Source organism: Mustela erminea, chromosome 4, assembly GCF_009829155.1.
Source record: "Mustela erminea isolate mMusErm1 chromosome 4, mMusErm1.Pri, whole genome shotgun sequence".
Classification (NCBI taxonomy): Eukaryota; Metazoa; Chordata; class Mammalia; order Carnivora; family Mustelidae; genus Mustela; species Mustela erminea.
The window spans coordinates 122,245,162-122,263,196 of record NC_045617.1 but is presented as its reverse complement, the minus strand read 5'-3'; the positions used below and the strand labels follow the sequence as shown (position 1 = coordinate 122,263,196).

The 18,035-nt window shown below is 46.1% G+C and overlaps 2 protein-coding genes and 2 non-coding genes across 6 annotated transcripts; 1 reads left to right on the top strand and 3 right to left on the bottom strand.

The window, feature by feature from the left end:
* The first annotated feature begins 1,875 nt into the window (after positions 1–1,875).
* On the top strand, positions 1,876–3,460 carry MCCD1 (mitochondrial coiled-coil domain 1). The gene is made up of 3 exons (XM_032338148.1): positions 1,876–2,094; positions 2,807–3,017; positions 3,059–3,460. Exons 1-2 carry the CDS (start codon positions 1,945–1,947, stop codon positions 2,990–2,992), a joined length of 336 nt encoding a protein of 111 aa, XP_032194039.1. The 5' UTR covers positions 1,876–1,944; the 3' UTR covers positions 2,993–3,017; positions 3,059–3,460.
* On the bottom strand, positions 3,310–16,484 carry DDX39B (DExD-box helicase 39B). 3 transcript variants are annotated; one of them, XM_032338101.1, is made up of 11 exons: positions 16,353–16,484; positions 14,780–14,992; positions 13,865–13,992; positions 13,488–13,580; positions 9,204–9,387; positions 7,996–8,114; positions 5,632–5,763; positions 4,375–4,484; positions 4,132–4,276; positions 3,843–3,990; positions 3,310–3,528 (listed from the first exon to the last, which is right to left on the bottom strand). In XM_032338101.1, the coding sequence occupies exons 1-11, from the start codon at positions 16,369–16,371 to the stop codon at positions 3,512–3,514; spliced, it is 1,308 nt and encodes a 435-aa protein (XP_032193992.1). In that variant the 5' UTR covers positions 16,372–16,484; the 3' UTR covers positions 3,310–3,511. The 3 variants fall into 3 exon arrangements, with proteins under 3 accessions (XP_032193992.1, XP_032193991.1, XP_032193990.1); XM_032338100.1 differs by having other exon boundaries at positions 14,780–15,024; positions 16,353–16,442; XM_032338099.1 differs by having other exon boundaries at positions 14,780–15,126; positions 16,353–16,369.
* LOC116589609 lies at positions 9,077–9,153 on the bottom strand. Its single transcript, XR_004285368.1, has one exon. It is a non-coding gene; the product is annotated as a small nucleolar RNA SNORD83 (small nucleolar RNA).
* On the bottom strand, positions 15,536–15,613 carry LOC116589608. Its single transcript, XR_004285367.1, has one exon. It is a non-coding gene; the product is annotated as a small nucleolar RNA SNORD83 (small nucleolar RNA).
* Positions 16,485–18,035: the final 1,551 nt, after the last annotated feature.

The following is an 18,035-nucleotide window of genomic DNA, read 5'->3' as shown; positions in this document are numbered from 1 at the left end:
TCATGATCTCAGGGTCCTGGAATGAGCCCCACATCCAGGAGTCAGCTTCTCCCTTTCCCCTTGCCCTTCCCCCCACCTCATACTCTCTCATTCAAATGAATTAAAAAAATCTTAAAAAAAAAAATAAGACATGAGATGCCCATGAGTAACAAAAACATACAGTAACATTAAATTAAGTAATCTGGCTTGAATGTATTTATCCTCATTTCTTCATTTCCAGGATTACGAGATCTAAAATTCATTCAATAGATCTGAACTGATTCAAATAGCAGCCTTTCCTTTATACCAGTTCTCACAGTTGAACAAAACCCCAATCCATAGACTCTATTTTAACTTAGGGTTTAGAACTACCCACTGTAAATTATTAGGTTAGTCCATTTTGGAGTTCATAACCTAAGATAGAAATGCAGATGGTAGAAATGCCTAGTGTCCAGGAAGGATACTTTATTAGTGCATCATTTAGATTGTCTTAAAGTTTCATTGCTATATTTCTTAATAGCTACAAACCTTGCTTTTAATTTATTAATGTGGTGAGTTTAGCTTCAATATTAGTTGCTTGTGGTCTGTTTAACCTTATACTGGATAGTTTCCCATAGCCATAGCATTAGTTTGGGCCTCTTATGTTCCAATAATTAAGACTTTAAGCCATGCATATGTTGCAAGTCAAATATGAATCATGCATACCCTGTCACTAAGAAACATGAGGAAGCTGCTCTTCCCCCAAAATCCTACTGAAGTTCTTGGTTCTTTCTCCATTGAAAAGTAAGAACACGTCAGTTATGGGGAATGTGGGGGTGTTTGGCCTCATCTAAAGGTACTTCAGCAACCCCACCTCTAAGTTCGAGAGCCACTGACCTCCAGGAAGATCACCCTCCCTGGTTCCTGGATCCCCATGCTATGGGAGAGGTCATCTTCCCTCCAAATTCAGCGTGATATCACAAAGATAGTGAGCTGGTTAGCAACTGTCCACTCTCCGGTCATTTTATTTTCTGAGATAACTTTTCTCTGAGGGTCTACTTTTTTCCCAGATGATCAAAATTGGGACCATCCACTCCCTTCTGAGCCACTTCTGTCCATAGGGATGTAGCAGTGCCCTCCAGCCATAGGACATTTCAGGATATACTGCAAGAAGGCCAACACCAGTACACAAGGCTCACATCACACATGCATGGTGTGTGAACAGAGCTTTTGTTCTACTACAGATTTAAAGTGAAGTCACAGCACCTGGGTGGCTCAGTCAATTAAATGTCTAAACCCCTACAACATGCAAGGCAGACAAGAAGGAATGTCATTCTGGGCCAGCAAGAAGGAAAAAAAGGAAATAAAGGTGTAATCAATACTTGAGCCAGGTCAATGGCTATGAGCTTTCAAGTCAGGTGGGCCAGGGCATGAATCCTCTGGACTTTTCCACCAACCAGCAGCGGACCTTTACCCTGAAGGTAACCCTCCTGAGCCAGTTTCCTGCACACCAGCAATGTAACTTGTACCTTGCAGAACTTAAATGATTAAAGACATAGTGCGGAAAAAAAGCAGACACTAAGACTCAGTAGTAAGGGCACCAGTGTTCTAAAGCCAAGTTCTGCCTTGGGCGCCTGGGTGCCTCTTGGTTAAGCATTGGCCTTCAGCTCAGGTCATGATTTGATTCCAGGATCCTGGGAAGGAGCTCCATGCCCTGCTTCCTGCTCAGTGGAGAGAATCCCTCTCCCCACTGCTTGTGCTCTCCCCCCAATAAATAACATTTTTTAAATAAATAAAGCCAAGTTCTGCCTCAACAGGTTGGAAATTTTTCACATCAGGAAGACTGTCTGGGGCCAGGTTGGGAGGGAGGTAAATGTAGGGGCAGGGCACTGGGCAGGGCCAGTCACTGAAGCGAGGCCAAGGCCAAGAGGGAAGGAGCCAGTTCCTGGTGGCAAGCAGTTCAAACAGCAACCTGCTACACTGGCCATGGTACTCCCTCTGCCCTGGCTCTCATGTTGCTGCCGTCGCCTCCTCCTGCCTTCCTGGCCCCTGGCCCCCCAGGGCTCCTGGAGGTACTGCTCCCAGAGCCCCAAGGCAAGCACAGAAGAGCAAACCAGCTCCACATGCAGTGGGAAGGTAAGGTCATCCCCAAGGGTATGTGGCAGCAGGTGTGGGGGCAGATGGTAGGGGGGAGGATTCCCTTTCACCTTGTGTCAGGGGCCTGCTCCAAGTAGATACCACCCCCACCCCCAGAGCTCTTGGCCTAGTTCCAACTTCCAGATCCCCAGCACCCTCCCCACCCCCAACCCCTCTAGACCTCAGGGTTCCCTTTGCCATAGCCCTCCCTTCTTGTAGAGTCCATGAAGTCCTTGAAGAGGAATTTCCCCTAACAGTTAATTATTTCTTAGTGGGGGTAGGGACAGCCAGTCCTCTCCTCTGTATCCTTCCTTGTACACGGAACCCATTTATAACCCCTGAGCAAACTGCCCCCACCCCCAGGCTTATGCCTAAAACAGAAGCTTCCTTGGCTTCACAGCAGATGACCATGTTAATCTAATAGGGTTCAGGGCACCTGGGTGGCTCATCGGGTTAAGCCTCTGCCTTCAGCTCAGGTCATGATCCCAGAGTCCTGGGATCAAGTCCCGTATCGGGCTCTCTGCTCAGCAGGGCTCTCTGCTTCCCCTCCCATCTCTCTGCCTACTTGTGATCTCTGTCAAACAAACAAACAAACAAATAAATAATCTTAAAAAAAAAAAAATCTAATAGGGCTCAAAGGTGAGGCAGACCACCCCAAACCTCAGCCCTGTGCCCTGGCTGATGCTTCCTCCCCTCTGCCTCGCCAACTCAGGGTCCCCGACCCCGCCCCACAGCTGAGCTGGCTCAAGCCGAGGAATTGCTGGAGCAGCAGCTGGAGCTGTACCAGGCCCTACTGGACGGGCAAGAAGGGGCCTGGGAAGCTCAGGCCCTGGTGCTCAAGATCCAGAAGCTGAAGGAACAGATGAGGAGACACCGAGAGAGCCTAGGAGACGCCTAAGCTTCCCACCAGTTCCCACTTTACCTGCTAACACTGGAAACACTACATACCACCCATACCGGGCCTTTGGGTCAGAAACATCCCAAGCCACTAAGAAAAATGGAAGACACCTCCACAAAGGGGAACAATTGGGAAGTAGCAAGGAGCCATGGCCTCTGCATTCTTAGTCACATCACCCTCCCCTCTGACCCCTTGTCATCTGACCTGGGCCCCACAGCAGGGCACACAGTCCTTATAGAATATACACTGAACCATGGTCCAACCTCACCCCAAATCCAATAAAGGGATGGAACACTTACAGACACCACAGACGCATGTGTTTTTTAGTTTTGTTAAAAAAAGTTCAGACAATTCAGGAAATAGGGGTTTAGGAGTGGTGGTGATGCAAAAGGGGGAAGCCATGGGGTAGGGGTGGGGGTTATCAGGGGTAGGTGGCAGTAGTGTCTCCTTCACCCCATGCCCGCTGTCATCTCCTAAACAGGGACAGACTGTCACATTCCAAACAGGTGGGTGAGTCCTCTACCGCGTCTGTTCAACTGCAGAGAAAACATGGCACAATTAGGACAAGACATGGACAAGACAGTGACCCGCCCCCATGCATGCAGAGGTCTATAGTTTGTGGGTGCAGAGGATAGGATGGGAGTGAGGAAAGATAAATAGTCTGTCAAGAGAAAGAGACCTACAGGTCAACTAAACATCCCAACAGGGGCATCAAGATCAGGGGGACATGAACTTGCCAAGTGCCCATTATACACCAGAGACTTTAGGTACCTAATGAGATTTCAGACACACCAGGGAAAAAGGAGACTCTCAAGAGTTAAGGAGCCAGTTCCATGAAACCCATACTCACTGTAAGAGGAAATGTCTATCTCATCGGGCAGCTCACTAATATTGACTTCAAATCGATCCTGCACATCATTGAGGATCTTGGCATCATTTTCATCTGACACAAACGTGATGGCCAAGCCCTTAGTGCCAAACCGACCTGCTCGGGCCACCTGGAAGGAGACAGAGGGTAGCACTGGGACGACTCCCAAGTAGGAAGATTCGCAAAAGGAGGGGTGAGACAATTAGGTATGAAGAAAAAATTCAGGGAGCAAGATGGGACACTGGGATGCCCACATGGGAGTGGAGCTTACCCTATGCAGGTAGGTGTCAGAATCCTCAGGCATGTCATAATTGAAGGCAATGTTCACCCGCTCAATATCCATGCCTCGGCCAAATAGGTTGGTAGCCACAAGAATTCGTCGTTGAAAATCTTTAAACTGCTGATACCGAGAAAGCCTTTGTGAGAAAGGAAATTAGAAAAATGTTGAGTCCCTTCTCTCAATGGTCTCTTTTCCTTCCCAAGGACACAAAACATCTTTCCATCTCTGACTCACCTCTCCTCCTGGGGCATCCCTCGGTGGATGGCAATGGCTGGGAAGTTCTGCTCCACTAGGAGCTGGGCCAGGGCAATGCAACGCTGCACAGACTTCACAAAGATCACCACCTGGGTGTGTGACAGTTAGCGGATGTGGGTCCATGTGGGATTCGTGAGAGATTATGTACAAGAAGAGTTTTCAGTAACTCCACTCTTCTAAAGAAATTCCTCCTAATCCCTATCACATATTCCTCTGTTCTAAATGTTAACTTAAGCCTTTCTTACTCAGCTCTGATTTTTCCTGAGCAGACATGCTACAGACAAGGTACAGAGAGTAGTAACCAAAACCACCAGGTAGAATGTAGCTAATGGTAAAAATGAGAAAGTGATAAAAAATAAAACTGAAGTCTGGAAAGATCATGACCAGTATTTCCTACTCATTAGAAACAAATCTAAGCAATCTACCTTAATTTCAGTAAGTTTTTGGTGCTAATAAATCCACAAAACAGGTTAAGTGATGGGGCCTTTCTTCTCAGTAAATAGCATGAGAAGAAACAAATTTAAAAAGCTAACAAACCCAAAATGTTTTGGAATTTCTACAAGCTTATGAAATCCCCTCAAGAATTTTCTAGGAACTTTCTTTATTGAGCCTTTTCTTTACAAAACACCTGGCTGTGACAGCGATGTAACAGAAAAGCAGCTCTCACCTTGTTTAAATTCTCATTTAAGGGGCACCTGGGTGGCTCAGTGGGTTAGCCTCTGCCTTGGGCTCAGGTGATGATCTCAGGGTCCTGGGATCAAGCCCCACATCGGGCTCTCTGCTCAGCAGAGAGCTTGCTCCACCCTCCCCTCCTGCCTCTCTGCCTACTTGTGATCTCTGTCAAATGAGTAAGTAAAATCTTTAAAAAAAAAAAATTCTCTCGGGGCGCCTGGGTGGCTCAGTGGGTTAAGCCGCTGCCTTCGGCTCAGGTCATGATCTCAGGGTCCTGGGATCGAGGCCCGCATCGGGCTCTCTGCTCAGCAGGGAGCCTGCTTCCCTCTCTCTCTCTCTCTGCCTGCCTCTCTGTCTACTTGTGATTTCTGCCTGTCAAATAAATAAATAAAATCTTTAAAAAAAAAAAAAAAAAAATTCTCTCTTAGAAGAACTGCATTTAAAGCCAATTTCTCTACCGTTCTCGCTCACATTACGGCACATCTTCAATAAATGGATACTTAACCAGGTTTCTGCTACAGTTGGAGACGTGCTCATCCACCTACTGGACCTTGAACAACTGACCTGATTGAACTCAAGGACATCGAGAAGGTCAAAGAGCTTCCGGTTCTTCTCGTTGTCCTTCAGTTTCACGTAGTACTGCTGCAACCCATGCAGCGTCAGCTTCGTCTCATCATCCACGAAGATCTCCATTGGCTGGGGGGGGAGGGGGGAGTAGGGGTGGGGAACGGGAGGAGGGCAGAGTGGGGGGGTTAAACCTGGGGGGGTGGAGGAACTTGATCTCCAATACACCCCATGGGGGGATGGGGAGAAGAGAAAACTGAAAATCCCACCATACCCCCAAAAATACCCCTTTTAATGTGGTCTCTTCCACATTAGCTCTAATTTCCTTCCTATCAGACATGAGTTTTAAGACTGCCCAACCTCAACCAGGCATGGGAAGGGAACTTTCCAGAAAGGAAAAGGAGCAGTGGGACCACCCACTGGCAAGATGCCATTACCTCAAAGGGAGGTGCCAGAGTAAAGAAAATGGGAGATGATCCCCAAAGGGAGAATGTGGTCTAAACGCCTGGGTACTGGTGGGTCAGAGTTAACTCAGAGATGGTTGTAAAAATACAGGGGAAGACAAGGATTGCTTCATTAGAGCATTCTCTTAACTAAGAGAATGAGGAGGCGCCTGCGTGGCTCAGTGGATTAAGCATCTACCTTCAACTCAGGTCATGAGCTGAGAGTCCTTGGATCAAGCCCCTCATTACGCTCCCTCCTCAATGGGGAGTCTGTTTCTCCCTCCCCCTCTGCCCCTACCTGCCTGTGCTTTCTCTCAAATCTTTAAAAAAACAAAACTAAGAAAATCAGATCCACATCAGGAGGATGGGTATCTTCAGATCAGAATGCTACAATGGACGGTCTCAAAAATGCCATGAAAGAAAAGCAAAGGTTAGTCAAGTTGAGTAACAACTTGCCCTCAGACTACAAGGGAATAATTTAGATGGCACTGGTCTCTGAACTAAGAGTCAAACCAACTAGAGTATTACAGGGATGGTACCATTAAATGGTGTTAAGAAACAAATTCAGAGCAGCAGACACATACTCATCTGCGCGCATACACGCACGCACGCGCACACACACACACACACACACACAAAACCCTTGAAGGGGAGGAAGGCAACATAAAAAAAATATAAATTGACACAAGACTCAACTCCTGAGTCCAAGCTTCCTAGCACTCTTCACTAACCTGGGGACATAATTAACATGAACACCCAGGGTCCAAGATTTCAGGAAAGGAAGTGTGGCACAGGAGAAAACCAGAAGCCCAATCCCAGAAAGCAGGCTAGTACAGGCAGGCTTTTCAAAGAGTTCCATGGCCTCCTTCAAATCTAATCCTAGCCCCAAGTATAGCTAAAGACAGTTAACACCCCATGGGAAGGAGCAGTACGGGATGGGGAAAGAATACACTGCACTGTGTATACAACAGGCCCCATCTAGCCCCAAAACCTGACACCCACCTGGTCACATCCAAGTGGAGCTCCTCACTTTACCTTTCCCATATCCCTCTCCTCTGAGCATTAAAAAATTGTTTTAAAAAAGAAAAAAAAAAAATCTACCCCCCCTTTCAGGACACCCCTCCCCCCAACACATATGGGGGGAAACGGGGAGCACGGCACGCCTTGGATTCAGGAAAAAAACCGGGAACGGAAAAAGAGGCTGGTTTGGTCCTCAGCTTCCTGGTCAGCTTTCCCCGCGGCCTCCGCTGCCGCCATCCACCGCTGGGTGCCGTCCGCATTTCCCCCGCCGCTCCACGGTGCTTCTCTGCTGCCGGCTCACATCAACCGAGACTCCGGATGGGTGCGAGGAGGTGTGGACGGGAAGGAGTAAGGGATCGGGGACTGAGGTGCCAAAGGCCCCCACCCCTGGAGGTGGGGAGGGAGCGGATTCATTTGTGTTGTTTGCTCTTCTTCTGGACATGCCCTGCAATCTGTCTGTCCCTCTCTTGCTCTCCTGCCACCGGGAGGTTATGAGTTTTGGGAAGCAGAAGGCTCCAACTGTCGGCTTGATGCCACTTTGAGGGTGCGTGGCTGTAAAGGACTATGTAGGAGACGACGGGTGGGTGGTAGGGCAAAAAATTCTGCCCTCCCCCAAAAAGAAAGAGGTTCAAAAATGCTGTGATGGAAAAAAAAAAAGGTCGAACACTACCCGCTCTCAAGTTAACCCGACCAAGTCTTCCGGAGTTTCCCTGGCGCCCGCGCAGATCCTAACACTAGCTGTCTCTGCCTCTGTGTGTCTCTTCAAGGAGTCATCACTCCCCGATGGGCACGTGCCCCCTTCTTGGCACTTGAAGGACAAGGGAGTCTGGAGGAAGAGGGCGCGGAAGGGGAGGAGGCAGTGGGCAGGGAGTGGAGGGAGAGAAGGTAGAAGGGTATTTACGTCTTGCATGAACTTGCGGCAGACGGGACGGATCTCTTTGCTCAAGGTAGCACTGAACATCATGACCTGCTTCTCATGGGGGGTCATGCGAAAAATTTCCTGGACATCCCGACGCATGTCTACAAGAGAAAGGAAAAAAATCATAGGAGGAAAATGCATTATGTCAGAGACAAAGACCAGAGACCGCCTCCCCAGTGAGATGAAGACTGCTGGAATAGGGTAAGCAAGATTCATTTCACAGAAAGACTGGTCTCAGGTACTCTATTCACTCTATTCACATAAAATCACATCCACTGCAATATTCCAGTGGAATCTAAAATAAAGACTTAGGGATCAGATTTCAGCTTTGTTTTAACCAGGCAATGGTTTTTTTTTAATGGTTGTTTTAACCAGTCAAAAAGATAATGAAACCCTGAATCTCACAATTATGATATAGAGATGAAGCCCACGGCAGAGGCTCACAGGCCTAAAACCCTTGAATAATGCTTTACAAGGCCCCTTCTCCTTTCTCCCTTTGCCCAACTTTTCACAAATACTGCACACCTAATTACACTCTAGCTGTCAGAGTCCATTCCATGTTTCCTCTGGATCGTACTTTCTATCCAGCCAGGCAAGTGAGATCCCTCTATCTGAAGCCCACTTTATGGGTCACCATCTGTAACAGCCAAAGTATCTGGAATGACTTATCCCTGGGGCTATGTCCATCCCCACTGTCTCGTGTATTAAATGTGGGTTCTTACAGGTGATTTGCCTTTCTTATGACATACTGTATTACAGAAAATCCCATAAACTCTCCACATTAATCGTGGGTCTAAAGATCTATTCAGCTATAAATTCTGATATATGCTGTGCAGGGATGCGAGAAAGTAAACAGTTTTCCTCTTTCAGTTTATTATCTCCCCAAACATCCCCAATGAGAAGCTAAAAAGGAAAGAACAGTGGTGTGACTAATGTCTAAGATCAGCAGTCACTCCTCTCAAAGAAAAAGAAACCTCCATGACAGAAGGGAAGGACAAAACACACTTCCCCTTGATCACCAAGGCTGCTTAAAAAGCCTAACAAAAACCAAGAGGGGAACCAGAGCCATCAGTCATGGGTGATAGATTAAGAGTCGTCCTGGCACTGAAGTGCTCCCGTAGCAAATAAACATCATCTGGCTCTGAAGGGCAACTCCCAGATCACTAGCCCCACCCACCGTTGCCACTCACCGAGCTGTTCAAGCATCTTATCACATTCATCCAAGATAAAGTGTTTAATGTGTTTGAGATTTAGGCTCTTATTTCGAGCCAGGGCGAGGATGCGGCCAGGGGTCCCCACAACAATATGCGGGCAGTTCTTCTTCAGCACCTCTTCATCCTTCTTGATAGACAGACCACCAAAAAACACCGCGACCTATGTTAACCCAGGAGAAAACGGTGTCTCACAAGCAAGGAAAGAGTCCAATCTCCCCACAGTTCCCAACCTTTTAATCTAAATGAATTCTTAGAACATTTTAAAGCAACAAGGAATATTAAACATCACCCAATCTTAAAATTTTTATTAAGATTTTAAATTTTATTTTGATGCCCAAACACTGAAGCTAAGAAACAAAAGTGACTTGCCCAAAGTTATGTGGCTAATCAGAGCAGTCAGGACTAGCATCTTCTTCTGACTTAATCTAATAATCTTCCTTCCCCTGATTCTGTGGCCAGACTTCATTCTAAGAATGAGGATAGCAAGGACATCTGGCTGGTAAAGAATGGGGACTTTTTTTTTTTAAAGGTTTTATTTATTTATTTGACAGACAGAGATCACAAGTAGACAGAGAGAGAGAGAGAGAGAAGGAAGCAGGCTCCCGCTGAGCAGAGAGCCCGATGCGGGGCTCGATCCCAGAACCCTGGGATCATGACCGGAGCCAAAGGCAGAGGCTTTAACCCGCTGAGCCACCCAGGTGCCCCAAGCATGTTGACTCTTGATCTCAGGGTTGAGTTTGAGCCCCACACTGGGTGTGAATTATAAACAAATTAAAAAAAAATGGGGGAGGTAACAAGAAATCACCAGAGCAAGGTATCACAAAACACCCATGATGGAATATCAAGTTTTTTCCTAACTAAACTCAGATATTTTTCTTTCTATTTAAAGTAGACTCCATACCCGGTGTAGAGCCCAATGTAGGGTGTGAACTCACAACCCAGGATCAAGAGTCTGATGCTCAACTGGCCGAACACCCCCGGAGCCTCTGAACTCAGATTTTTAAATGCCTTTTTGCATAAACCTTATGAAATTACTGATTCAACATAAACATATTATTCCACATTAAAAACATAAGGGGAGGGTGCCTAGGTGGCTCAGTGGGTTAAAGCCTTGGGCTCAGGTCATGATTCTGGGATCCTGGGATCAAGCCTCACATCGGGCTGGCTCTCTGTTCGGCAGGGAGCCTGCTTCCCTTCCTCTCTCTGCACCTACCTCTCTGCCTAACTGTGATCTCTGCCTGCCAAATAAATAAATAAAATCTTTAAAAATAAAAATAAAAATAAAAACGTAAGGGGAATATTTGTTGTGGATCTGAGCCTTAGTACACTATCAAATGACACCAGAAACTGCTTTCTAGTTTCAAAGAAAGAAAAATTAATCACAAGATGAGACTGTCACAAAAAAACTAAAATCACTTATTACAGGACAACCAAGTTTGCAACAGGATATACAAAGCATATCAACTCAAAACAACTTGCCAAAAACGTTTAACTTCAATTAATTAAGCTTTCAAATATGTATTTCAGTTAAAGGAAATTAGAAAGAAAAGAACTTAAACAACACCATTAAGGGAGTACCAGACAAACCCCACATAGGCTATTCTGTAGAACTAGCCCAACCTCAAACAAGTCACTTTAGCACAATTTTTTAATTTTTTTTTTTTAAAGATTTTATTTATTTATTTGTCAGAGAGAGAGAGAGAGTGAGAGCGAGCACAGGCAGACAGAGTGGAAGGCAGAGGCAGAGGGAGAAGCAGGCTCCCTGCGGAGCAAGGAGCCCGATGTGGGACTCGATCCCAGGATGCTGGGATCATGACCTGAGCCGAAGGCAGCTGCTTAACCAACTGAGCCACCCAGGCGTCCCATTTTAATTTATTTTTTAAAGATTTTATTTATTTATTAGACAGGCAGAGATCACAAGTAGGCAGAGGGGCAGGCAGAGAGAGGGGGCGGGGAAGCAGGCTCCCTGCTGGGCAGAGCACCTGATGCTGGGCTTGATCCCAGTACCCTGGGATCATGACCTGAGCCAAAGGCAGAGGCTTAAACCCACTGATCCACCCAGGCGCCCACTTTAGCACAATTTTAAACAAAGTAAGAAAACGTCATGACAATTTGTATTCAGTCTTTTTTTTTTTTTTTAATTTATCTGACAGACAGAGATCACAGGTAGGCAGAGAGGCAGGCAGAGAGAGAGGGGGGAAGCAGGCTCCCTGCTGAGCACAGAGCCCAACGTGGGGCTCGATCCCAGGACCCTGCCTGGGATCATGACCTGAGCCAAAGGCAGAGGCTTTAACCCACTGAGCCACCCAGGCGCCCCTGTATTCAGTCTTAACACAAAGAATATTCTCTTTTGGGGCACACGGGTGGCTAAGTTGAAGAACATCCAACTCTTGATCTCTGGGTTTTGAGTTTGAGCCCCACCCTAGGTGTACAGATTACTAAAAAAAAATAATAATGATAAACTTTAAAAATTCTTTTAGGGGCGCCTGGGTGGCTCAGTGGATTAAAGCCTCTGCCTTCGGCTCAGGCCATGATCCCAGGATCCTGGGATCAAGTGCCGAATCAGGCGCTCTGCTCAGCAGGGAGCGTGCTTCCTCCCCTCTCTCTCTGCCTGCCTCTCTGCCTACTTGTGATCTGCCTATCAAATAAGTAAGTAAAATCTTTAAAAAAGAAAAAAATTTCTTTTAAGCCACATAAGCTAGTAAGCTAGACCTATAGAGGAGGAAGTGCAATCCCTGCTCACTAATGAGCCCAACAATAAATGTTTAAAAAATCATAACAATAGAAACTTCTCTGGTTTTCAACTTTTTAGAATCAACCAGTAACAAGACCACCTAGTGGAAGAACAACAATCAATGTAAAAACCGAAATAAGCGTAACACACACATACGGCATTTAAATTATCTTTAAGGAATTAAAATTAATTTTCGTATAACAAAAGAAAAACGTAAACCAACTACTCTTTCATGAAAAAAATCAAAAACATCTGGAATTTGATAAAATGAGAGAAGAGCAACAAATACTTGGTGTCACAGAACCATTAGGGAAAAAGGAAAAAAAACGTTAACTAACAATTACCTTCTGTGAAGTGAGATTAGAGATAGAAGAACACAAGTCTTCTATTACGAGGCCTTCTACATTACTCCAGCATGTTCAGCCCACACATATATTATTGCTACTTTAGCTTTTACTACTACTTTTTATTTAGTTTAAGACTAGTTTAGCTCCATCAGTTATGCATCTGACCTCCACTCAGGTCATGATCCTGAGGTCCTGGGATTGAGCCCTATGTGGGGCTCCCTCCTCAGAGAGGAGTCTGCCTCTCCCTCAGCCCACCACTGGCTCCTGCGTGCTCGCTCTTTCATATAAATAAACTAAATCTCTTAAAAAAAATAAAGACTATTTTTAAGTTAGGGCTAGGAACTCAACACATGAAGTAATTATTAACAGGAGAAAATCCCAATAATCCCAACAATATCATTGTTCACCACATCCTAGTGGACAGTAGGAAGTTATACACATCAGTGCTTCTCAAACTCCAATTACTCGATCTTGTTAGAATGCATATTCATACCCAGTAGGTCTGGGGTGGTACCCACATAATCTGCATTTTCATCCGAACTATGGGCTTGGGAACCACACTAAGAAAACCAAGATTATATATGGAAGGGGTGCCTAGGTGGCTCAGTGGGTTAAAGCCTCTGTCTTTGGCTCAGGTCATGATCCCAGGGTCCTGGGATCGAGCCCCGCATAGGGCTCTCTGCTCAGCGGGGAGCCTGCATCCTCCTCTCTCTGCCTACCTGCCTACTTGTGATCTCTGTCTGTCAAATAAATAAATAAAATCTTTAAAAAAAAAAAAAAAAAAGATTATATATGGAAAACCCAACTCTATTCTGTTGTGGCCCCCAAACATCTATCAATTTTCTGCCATTTTAAAGAATCCTCATAATTCACACACAACACTAGAGATATTTTGGCACTTCCAGCCTTCTCTTGCTAAAAACTAAAGCAAACTAACTTCTCCAAGATTAGAACATAGCAAACATCTTAAAATTACAATGCGTATTCAAAAGTGAACCCTATAACGTAAATCTCTTGCACACCAAAGTCTGCAGAAAACTACCAACTATTATTACCTGTACATGACTTTCACATAAAAGTAATTTAACAAACTGTGGACATGAAGACTGCTAGTCTACAAGTCTTAATGCCTTCAAAGCCCCACACCTCACCCTCCCAGGTCTCTTTACCCTGGCTTACCTTGACATTGGGCATGTATTTAGAGAAGCGCTCATACTCCTTGCTGATCTGAAAAGCCAACTCCCGAGTGTGACACATCACGAGCACAGACACCTGGGGCCAGGTGAGTAGATGGAAACAAACAATATATATCCCTTTACTATGCCCTCTGGGGAAGCAAACCATCACAAAAGCACATCTGACAGACCATAAATGACTTCAGTTCTGAGATCTAAACTACTAACCCCATCATTACCATGTAATATCCCCTATGGACATCAAAGGTGACAGAAATCATCTTAGCAACAAATTCTGAATGCATCACAGGGCTAAGACAAAACACCCCTCTCAAATATTTCTAACCAAAATGTCCTCCACAGCACTCTCCCCAAGTATACCTGTCCAGTAACTGGCTCCAGCTGCTGCAGTGTGGCCAGCACAAACACCGCTGTCTTCCCCATGCCTGACTTGGCCTGGCACAGGACATCCATTCCCAGAATGGCCTGAGGGATGCACTCATGCTGGACTACAAGTAGGGGAGAAAAAATAAATAAATTAGACTTCAGTCTCCAGATAACTCCACCACTTCTTTTTCACCACGCCAAGCCTATTTTTCACCATTCAATTTCTTAAATGGTTATCAATTTCCAGACCCTTTCTACCTCTCTTCTCCCTCAAATTCATCCCAAAAGCAGGCCTTCTTAGTTCGTTCTTGCTTTAGCCTCCAACTCCAGTGCCCCCTCCTCCATCCTGCTAAAAACCGTCTAGCACCAACCAACAGCTCACTTTTAGTGCTCCTGACTCTGTCCCTATCCTCCTTAACCTGTAAAAATCTAGGACATGAATGCCTGCCCCAGGCTATTTCTCCTACTCAGCTTGCCACGCCTTAGGCCATGTAACCCAGCAACTCTGAAGGGCTTGGCAGCTGACCCAGAAGCCACCCGCTTTAGATCAGCCATCAAGGTTTCCAGAGACCAGAGCTGGCCTGGCCCAACAGAGAGGGACTAAAGGTCCAACCAGCTCCTCTCTAGACATTCAAATTAGAAACCTAAATGACAAAATTTTTTAAAAAACAAGTAAACAAGAAGAATAAACCAGTCACAAGAAGAAATGGCAGACCCCTTAAGTTGCTTTTCAAGTATCATATATGGAAAGACAATCTATATAAATCTTTGCTACTGCTAAAATAATTGTTTACCCTTTATTTCCTGATCTAGCCTAAAGTATGTATCACCTGAGGGACTGTTTAACACACCTGTTTCTTGTATCTTTGGGAGCCTAATGAATACTCTATACTGGAAAAAAAAATTTACCTTCTGATGGATGCTCAAAGCCACAGTCGACAATGGCCCGGAGCAACTCTGGCTTCAGCAGGAAGTCACGAAAGCCAGAGCTGTGGATGGAGACATAGGAGCCCTTCACATCCTTCTTGGCAGGGGCCTCAGCCCCATCTCCCCCAGCTGCTGTCTCCACCTCATCTTCTTCATAGTCCAAGAGCTCATTGTCCACATCATTCTCTGCCATAACTGGGCCGGCAGGGGGAGAAGGGGAGGGGTCTCTGGATGGGTTCACGCAGAGTTAAGTGAAAACAAGGAAGGAAAGTGGGGGCTTGAGCAACAGTTTAAAAAAAAAAACAAAAACCTAGTTTACGATAGAAGAGCTAGGGAAAAAACAGATGGAAGACTTATTAGTCACAAACAAAGACTTCACCACCTCTTTCCCATCCCCACACTCTTCCCACTTTCCCTAAACTATGACACCTTTACCTGGGAAAAAAAACTAAAAGGACCACAAAACATAAAAGCAAGAACAAATATAACACAGTGGCCCCAAGTGATGTAGTTAAGACACAAATTCCCAAAAAAATAAGGATCAGAGTAGCATAAACCAGGAAGTAGGAAGGCGAGAACCAGCATATGAATTCCTGATCTGTAACAGTAATGAAGAAAACAGAAAATGAAAAGCAAAATATGAGACGGGAATAGAGAATGGAGAGAACAAGATAACGAGAAGTCCTTAAAGATCCTCAAAGAAACTCTGTGCTTTCCCTATAATCTCCCTAACAAAGCAGCCATCAGTCAAGGGTGATAGATTAAGGTCATCATTGCAGAAAGCGCTCATTTCTCAAAATAAAAACATCATGTGGCTGCCATCTACCTCCCACTCCTCAGTAACCTCCTTCTAGTGCATAAGAAATCCCTGTGTGTTGACGGGGATGGGGGGTGTAAGAGAAATGGCTCAGCCAGGAAAGTATTCATCTCTTCTCCATACATGAGAAGGAAGAACTATTTGAGAGAGATGCTTGCTCCAGCTTTAACAGAAACCGTAGCAAGGGGTCTCACATCACCCTTGCGTTACTTCTCACGTGGACTCCCTTCCGAAAATCAAACAATGAAACCGTGCATAAACATGCGGAACATGTTCTAAACAAAAGTTCTAAGTCCAGATGAGAAAAGTCCAACTAGGCCCGGAAACCGGCTTCTCCTCCTATTCCCACCTTGGGCCATCAAGTGGACCCAGAGAGAAGAGAAGGTGAAAAGAGCCCCGCCCTCCGCAAATGCCCGGGACCAGAGAACACCTAGCGCCGCCTCTCACCATCGCCAGGGGCTCCGATAAACAAGGAGCGCAGCAAAGGAGCAGGGAGCAAAAGAAACACAATGGCGCTGGGGCCACCATCTTGGATTGGGCCCCCTAGCATCCCTACCTCTTCCCCCGCCCCCGACACTCTTAGAGCTCTGAAAAGGAATGCAAGCAATAGAAATAATGACCCAGCTAGGCCCCAGGGACCAGACCATAGCCTGTGGAACGGGTATCAGGAGTCCATTGGGCAGGATGACCGCAAAGAAACTCAGATGGAGGCGGATGATACTGAAGGCCAAAACTTACCTAAGCAAGGCGAGCGCATATGGCGGCGGCAACAGCGACGAAAGAGGGAATCAGCCTTCACTTCCGGTTCTCGGCTTCCCTCATCCCCGAGACTCCCGCCTTCTCGCCTGCAAGCGCGCAGGCGCAAGGGACCGGAAGACGATCTTTCCAGAGTCAATCGTTCCGCGTGCGGTGGGGTTGCCTTTAGAAACTGCCTGTATGGATTTTTCTTTTTTTTAAGCCACTTCTAATTCCTCCGCTACTGTAAGTAACAAAAGACATTAAGGAAACTAGCAACTCCCGCTGTTACCTTTTTTCTCTTATCCTCGTCTACTCCACGTCCCTCACCTCTTCCCTTAGGTTCTTGCCGGGCAGGTCTTCTCTCTAGGCACCTCTCCGTGGGCGCCCCGCTCGGTGGAACAGGATGGCGCGGACTGAGAGTTCCCACGGGGTCCTTGGCCCGGTAGTCAAGGTGACCCGGGTGCGTCAGCGCTATAGCTAGTCTGACCCCAGCTGAGGGGTAGGAACGAACGTGAAGCGCGCTCGTGGATCCTCATCCTGCCTTTTTTCTCAGGGGTGGAGACAGTGAGCGGCATTTGCCCAAAATAATGTTGGTCCACGTAGTTGATGCCCCAAGGACCCTGAAGCTAATGGGCAGGAAATTCGAGGCAGGAAGGTGTCCTGAAACCACTGAGTGGGGCAAGGGGTGGGGTGGGGGGGTCTAGTTTCCGCCTCAAGTGTTAAAGATAAATGACAGGGCTTGAGGGTTACACAACACCCTACAAATATTGTTAACTCGACCAGAATGTCCTTAGCCCCTCTTCCAGCAGCCCCATTGTTCAGGTTGAATTTTTTCCTGAATAAAACCTTTAATATACCAGTCTTTGATAACGCCTCAGAAGTCAGATGTGATGTCAAAAATGACAGCAAACGTTTGGCTCTTTACGTGTTATCACAGTTAATTGTTTAACACTAAGGAATAGGTATGCTTATTCCCATTTCATAACAAGCAAACAAATACAGCAACATGTCCAAAGTAACAAAGCTAGTGAGGTGACAGAGCCAGGATACAAATACATTTTATTTCTATTGTATCCTGCCTCCCTGCTTGAGTCTGGTTAATAATTACACTGTGGATTACCTCATTGGTTCAAATCTTTCGTTTGGTGGGACGCCTGGGTGGCTCAGTTCGTTAAGCAGCTGCCTTTGGCTCAGGTCTTGATCCATCCAGTCCCACATCAGGCTCCTTGCTCCGGAGGGAGCCTGCTTCTCCCTCTGACTGCCTGCCACCCTGTCTGCCTGTGCTCCCTCTCGCTCTCTCGCTCTCTCTCTCTCTGACAAATAAATAAAATCCTAAAAAAAAAAAAATCTTTTTGGTGAAGCAAGCAGTGCTTTCTGTGGCCAAGAGAAATAACAGTGATTCAAGGATGGTGCCCTTCTAGGCAGTTTTTCCGACCCTAAGTATTCCAAGTTTGGGGGCACCTAGGTAGCACAGTCTGGTAAGCATCTGCTTTTGGCTCAGTTCATGATCCCAGGGTTCTGGGCTCCAGTCCTGCATCAGACTCCCTGCTCAAGCTTCTCTCTCTCCCTCTGACCCTGCCTGCCATGAACGTTCTCTCTCGCTCTGCTCTCTCTCAAATAAATAAATAATCTTCCTTTTAAAGGAAAGAAAGAAAAAGAAAACAAGATAAGGGACAAAGAGTG

Bases quoted from the DNA above. Each gene is read 5' to 3' on its own strand.
- MCCD1 (XM_032338148.1), top strand. From the start codon at position 1,945: ATGGTACTCCCTCTGCCCTGGCTCTCATGTTGCTGCCGTCGCCTCCTC. The intron at 2,095-2,806 runs GTAAGGTCATCC...TCGCCAACTCAG, and splicing joins GCTCCACATGCAGTGGGAAG to GGTCCCCGACCCCGCCCCAC.
- DDX39B (XM_032338101.1), bottom strand. The intron at 8,115-9,203 runs GTGAGTGGCAAC...TTTCTCTTGTAG, and splicing joins TAAGATGCTTGAACAGCTCG to ACATGCGTCGGGATGTCCAG. The intron at 4,485-5,631 runs GTCAGTTGTTCA...TCACACACCCAG, and splicing joins ATGTCCTTGAGTTCAATCAG to GTGGTGATCTTTGTGAAGTC.